We start from the raw sequence: 5,609 nt of genomic DNA, 5'->3' as shown, positions 1-5,609 counted from the left end.
TAATTTATAATAGTACTTTTCAATTCATATAAATTTATAATGGCACAGATCTAATTAACCTAGAATGCATGCAATCACAATATACAGTTTTGGAGCAGCATAATAACTAAAACAAGTATTCAATCTGGATACAGCAGCAGCTCATCAGCTACTTAAGAATGCATCATCACAGCTAATTACCACTGACAAGTAACAACACCCCATGAAGCAAGGACTCCTTCATGTGGGCGTGGGCGTGGGCTTCTCTCGTTCAGACATGCAACTACTACGGGAAGCTGAAGCCGCCGCCGCCAATGCGCTCCCTTGCGCCGGCGGGAGGGCTGATGTAGACCCAGAGCAGCGACACGGTCATGGCGATGAGCCCCGACCAGACGAACACGATGGTTGGCACGCGGCCGCGGCGCCCAAGGAGACCCTTGGCGAACGGGTAGAGGTGGCACAACACCCAGAAGCTGAAGAAGGCGCCGCCCAGCAGCTTGCTCCACTGCGGGAACTCGCTGTACAGCGTGCGCGCCGATGCCACCGCCACCGCCACCGCGTTCACCATCATGATCGTCACAGGCGGCACCATCAGGAAGCTCCACCGCACCTCGTACAGCTCCGCGAACGCGTCCTCCTCGCTGTCATCCCCTGTGCCCGGCTTCGACGTCAGCGTGAAGGAGATATCCACGCCGGCGATCACCTTGAGCAGGCCCTGCAGCACCGCAGCCGGGTGCGCGCTCGTGCCACCGATCACCCAGAACTGCTCGTTGCGCCACCACTCGTTCAGCGTGATCCCGGACCACTTGATCTCCAGCAGCGCCAGCAGGCAGAGCGTGACGGTGATGATGAGCAGGAATGCCAGGAAGGTGACGTTGAGCGACTGCACGATGAACTTGCCGGAGAAGAGCGACACGGCGGGGAGCACGCAGTAGACGAGCAGGAAGACGGAGGTGAAGGGGTACATGCCGACGTTGAAGTAGGCGACGCGCTGGAGGAGCTTCATCCGCCGGGACGCGAACAGGGCGTTGTTGCGGGAGAAGAAGATCTCCACAGAGCCCGTCGCCCAGCGGAGCACCTGGTGCAGACGGTCGGTGAGGTTGATGGGCGCCGTGCCGCGGAATGCGTCGCGCCGGGTCACGCAGTACACGGACCGCCACCCGCGGTTGTGCATCCGGTACCCGGTCACCACGTCCTCTGTCACTGATCCGTAGATCCACCCGATGCGCCGCCCCCACTCTGTCTTGTCCTCGTAGAAGCACGAGACCACGCTGATGGCCTCGGCGACGGTGGCCGCATCCAGTGGCTCGCGGGGCACGGCCAGGGCGCCGGCAGGACGGCCCTGGTGCGCGCCCGGCGTGTCCTGCAGGAGCCGCCCCTGGTACTCGGCTACCGGGATCGACGCCACGAACGTCGCCGAGCTGCCGAACCGCCGCGGGAGCAGCGCCGACGACTCAATGTCGTCGAGCTGCTGGAAGCTGTCGTCCTCGATCGGGGGCAGCATCATCTCCTTCTCGTTGTTGTTCTCCCTGTCCGTCTTCTTCCCCATGGTGGGCTTCCTCCGCAGGAACAGCTTGATCTTCTTCCTCCCGAGCCAGCCATGGTGCTCAGTGGCGCGCGGCGGGCTGAACCCGTACAGCGCGGTGCGGCGGAAGACGCACCCGGTGCCCACATACATGGGGCCCTGCAGCCCGTCCATGGCGCGCATGGCGACGTCGAAGAAGACGAGGTTGTGGTTGGCGTAGCGGTCGTTGGGGTCGATGCCCTCGAACCGCTGTGGGAACTGGACGTAGCAGACGCGATCGCCGCCGCGGTCGAGCATGAAGCACATCCCCTCCCGGAGCGCCGCCGAGTTGTGCACGTAGTGGTCGCAGTCTAGGTTGAGGATGAAGGGCCCGTTGGACATTATGGCGCTGGTGCGGACCAGCGCGTTCATGGCGCCAGCCTTCTTGTTGTGGTCGTACCCCGGCCGTTTCTCGCGGGATACGTACACCAGCATCGGCACCCGGATGTCCACGCCCGTCGTGTCGATCAGCACGCCGAACTCCGCCGGTTCCCCGCCCATCACTGGCTCCGACGTCGGTGGCGCCAGCATTGCCTGTAATTTGGGACACATCAGCATTTTGAATCAAGAACTGAAGTGCGATATGCATCAAACTGACCAATCGATCAACCACCTGAATGATGCCTGCGTGGTCGCCGCGGGAATGGTCCGACGCTGCGGTGAGCCATGTGCCAGGCCAGTGCGAGCCGTCTGACATCCATGTCGCCTTCACGGCTGCCGCCGCTTCGGGCAACGCTCCTGGAAGGGCGCCGGCCGCCATAGCCTCCTCCTGTTGGCGCCTCCTGGCACGCAGCTCCTCACCGGCGTTGTACGCGTCTGAGCGCCGCCGGATCGCCTCCGGCAGCGAGTTCACCCGCACCTTGAACTCGTCGTACTCCCGCTTCACCTTCCTCCGCTCCCGGACGAAGTCCACCCGCACCTTGTTCTTGAGGAAGTCCCTCTTCTGGCCGAAGTACGCCTCCGGGCTGCGAGGCTCGACGCCGTGCTTCCGGCAGAAGGGCACCCAGGTGCGCGCGAAGCTGGCGGTCTCAGCGAGCGCCTCGAAGGTGAGGAGCGCGCCGCCGTCGTCGGAGAGGTAGCAGGCCAGCTTCTCGACTGGGTAGTCGGCGGCGAGGATGGAGAGGATGGTGTTGGCGGTGACGAGGGGCGGCTCCTTCTCCGGGTCGGCGGTGGAGACGAAGACGTCGATGCCGGGGAGGTCGGAGCGGCCCTTGGGGTTGCGCGCGGTGGGCGACTCGAAGCGCTCGGCGAGGACGTCCAGGTCGGCAGCGCGGTGGATGGGGCAGAGCTTCGGGAGGCTGTCGAGCAGCCAGGAGAAGGCAAACCACACCTCGCACGTCACCGAGAGGGCCCACAGCCACACCGCCTCCGGGTTCGGGTGCCGGATGCGCCACGCCAGGAAGAAACCCAGCGCCACCAGACGGATGGCGATCAGCAGCCTGCGCCAGAGCAGAGGAAGAAGCAGTACAGTGAGACAACCAAAATCACACACAAAAAAATCATACTACCATTTAGTGACCATGAACAGCTAGTAATTTCAGATTCTTGGATAATACTGTACCAATCTAATTGTGAATGTCAGTGGCCTTGAAAATTTAGAAAATCATACTATTCTCTCCGATCATAAATACTCGTCGTTTTTGATTTTTTACAGTTTTTGACGTGCAATTTTTATCATAATTTTTAATTAAAATATAGTTATATTATTTAATAAAAAATATAATATTATGAAAATATTTTTCGAGATAAATCTACCCATATGATTTTATATTTTCAAACTAAATATTTTAGAAATAATTGACGGTAAAAGTTTTTAAAATTTGATTAAATTTTGATCAAAATTATAAGTATTTATGATCAAAGAAAGTACTATTTAGTGACCATGAGCAGCAAGTAATTTCAGATTTTTGGATACTACTGTACTAAATTAAATTGTCAGATAGAATTTAATCATGAACAGCACACAGTAACATCAAAGTCAACTAGACGTTGCTCTTTTAGACAGCCGATTTGGCAACTTTAGTAAGATAAAAATCCAGTAGTATTTCTTATTCTCTCTTGCAAAGGATTTGTTACCTGTAAGGGCTGAGGATGGCCTGAGAAATGCTGGTCTTCCTTGTCAGCGGCCGGCGGCACCGGGCGCCGAAGTTGGGCGGCTCCTCGAACCCAGCGAAGCCTGTGCCGCCGCCACCACCGCCGTGCCCGTCCTTGGGCCAGAGAGCGTTACCGTAGCCGTAGGTCCCCTTGGTCTCGAAGAGCCACCTGGCGTGGTCGAACTCGGCCGGCTTGCCAGCGCAACCGTTGCTGCTGGGCACCTTCATGGAGTGCACCAAGGAGAACCGCTTCGCCATGGACGTCAGCGGCAGCTGGTCCCGCTCCTCCGACGAGGAGACGGCCTCGTCTTCGTCGTCGTCGGTTTCGCTGCCCGCGGAGTACGGCTCCTTGCAGCCGGGGCAGTTCCCGGCGCCGGCGACGCAGTCCATGTAGCACTCCCGGCAGATCATGAATCCGCAGTCGCAGGGCGGCTGCCCACCGCCGCCAGAGGTCAGGTACGCAGGCATGTCACAGCCGCGCATCTTGCACGACATGTTCCCGGAGGCCGCGACAGCCCTCGCGCCGCCGTCGGTGGAGGTGTTGAGCACGTGGCCGCGCGTGGCTTGGTTGAGCCCGCCGGTGAAGATAGTGCCCGAGATGTAGCTCCTCTGTGCGCGCACCTCCGCTCCCTCCTCGTCCGCCGGCGGTGGGGCCTCGTCGGAGTCCATCGCCGCGGACGCCGTCCTCTCCGGCGTGGGCGGGATGTGCACGGTGTAGTGCACGAACTCGGCGCTGGCGTCCATGCCATCACCATCCCGCGACGCGCCCAGGTAGCGGCTCCCCCCGCTGCGACGCACGGGCGAGACCTGCAGCGTCGCGGTGGACGACGACCCCCCGAGCGAGTGCCTCGGCGCCGGGCTTGTGAGCCCCACGGGCGAGACCTGCAGCGTCGCGGTGGACGACGACCCCCCGAGCGAGTGCCTCGGCGCCGGGCTTGTGAGCCCCCCTCCGCCGCCCCTCTTCACCACCCCATCCCCTGGGCTCCCAGTCTTCGCTCCAACCGGCGACACCGTCACCGTCACCGGCGACCCCGCCGGCAGCGACAGCCGCCGCGACATCCCACCTCCCCCAACCAAATCAACCAGCTCGATCCCTCCAAACCAAACCCCGGCCAGCTCAGCTCAGCCAAGAAAAACACGAAATTTTACCCAATCCTCGCGGTCCCATGAATCCGCCAAAGCTCGGAGAAGCGTTCCCTTACGGCTCGGGTCCGAAATTATAGAGCTCTTGAGCCCAGGGGATGGAGATTGAGCAATCGATGGGCTCGCGCATCGAGGAGAGGATCTGGTGGGGCTCTAGAGAGAGAGAGGGAGAGAGTGGCAGTGTATTTATCCCACGCTTTCCTTTGATTCTTCGCTGCCTTTGGAAACGGCGAACCCCCCAACGGTCGGGTCGGGCTGACGTGGAGGCGCAACGGTCGGGGGCGGGGCGCGGATCGGCCGTCGCGTGGGGGATCGGACGGTCGACGTTTGGTTGGGGTGCGCGGGGGCGGGGGAGGCCGAGAGCCCGAGGAGGGAGAGGAGGTAGCCGTTTGTGACGGGAGGGAGCGGGGCGGGGTCCGCATGGGGCTGGGAGACTGACGGATGGGCCGTGTTTAGATATAATTAAAAATAACCAATTTTGAAACATATTATTAAATATTAATCAATTTTAAGAAAATATAATCAAATTTCCCTCGCTCGTGGCCGAACGATTTGTTTTGTCCGGACTAGGTCTAGCCAAGCTCTCTGTGTTTCAAAAGAAAAAAAAGAGAAAAATCTAAGATTTTACTGTGATTAACTACAGAATTACAGCCCCCGCAAAAAAAAAACACGGGATTACAGAGACCACCGAGAGGGCTCACCTGTCAGGTCCTGTGATTACGATTTAAGAACAATATTGGTTTTCTTTTAGCTGTCGCTTTGTACAGATCCATCAAATGTGCTTCACCAGTACTTTTTCTACTTAGTTTTGGTTTTTGTATGCTCCAATA

At 58.9% G+C, this 5,609-nt stretch overlaps 1 protein-coding gene across 2 annotated transcripts; it reads right to left on the bottom strand.

Annotated features, from left to right (window-relative positions):
* On the bottom strand, positions 1–4,944 carry LOC133905334 (cellulose synthase-like protein D4). Of its 2 annotated transcripts, none has more exons than XM_062347103.1 (4): positions 4,519–4,944; positions 3,620–4,443; positions 2,157–2,982; positions 1–2,077 (listed from the first exon to the last, which is right to left on the bottom strand). In XM_062347103.1, the coding sequence occupies exons 1-4, from the start codon at positions 4,693–4,695 to the stop codon at positions 266–268; spliced, it is 3,639 nt and encodes a 1,212-aa protein (XP_062203087.1). In that variant the 5' UTR covers positions 4,696–4,944; the 3' UTR covers positions 1–265. The 2 variants fall into 2 exon arrangements, with proteins under 2 accessions (XP_062203087.1, XP_062203088.1); XM_062347104.1 differs by having other exon boundaries at positions 3,620–4,483; positions 4,541–4,944.
* Positions 4,945–5,609: the final 665 nt, after the last annotated feature.

Source organism: Phragmites australis, chromosome 22, assembly GCF_958298935.1.
Source record: "Phragmites australis chromosome 22, lpPhrAust1.1, whole genome shotgun sequence".
Taxonomy (NCBI): domain Eukaryota; kingdom Viridiplantae; phylum Streptophyta; class Magnoliopsida; order Poales; family Poaceae; genus Phragmites; species Phragmites australis.
This window is presented reverse-complemented; position numbering and strand designations above follow the sequence as displayed.

Bases quoted from the DNA above. Each gene is read 5' to 3' on its own strand.
- LOC133905334 (XM_062347104.1), bottom strand. From the start codon at position 4,695: ATGTCGCGGCGGCTGTCGCTGCCGGCGGGGTCGCCGGTGACGGTGACG. The intron at 2,983-3,619 runs GTAACAAATCCT...GCTCTGGCGCAG, and splicing joins GCCATCCTCAGCCCTTACAG to GCTGCTGATCGCCATCCGTC. The intron at 2,078-2,156 runs GTGGTTGATCGA...CCCAAATTACAG, and splicing joins ACCACGCAGGCATCATTCAG to GCAATGCTGGCGCCACCGAC.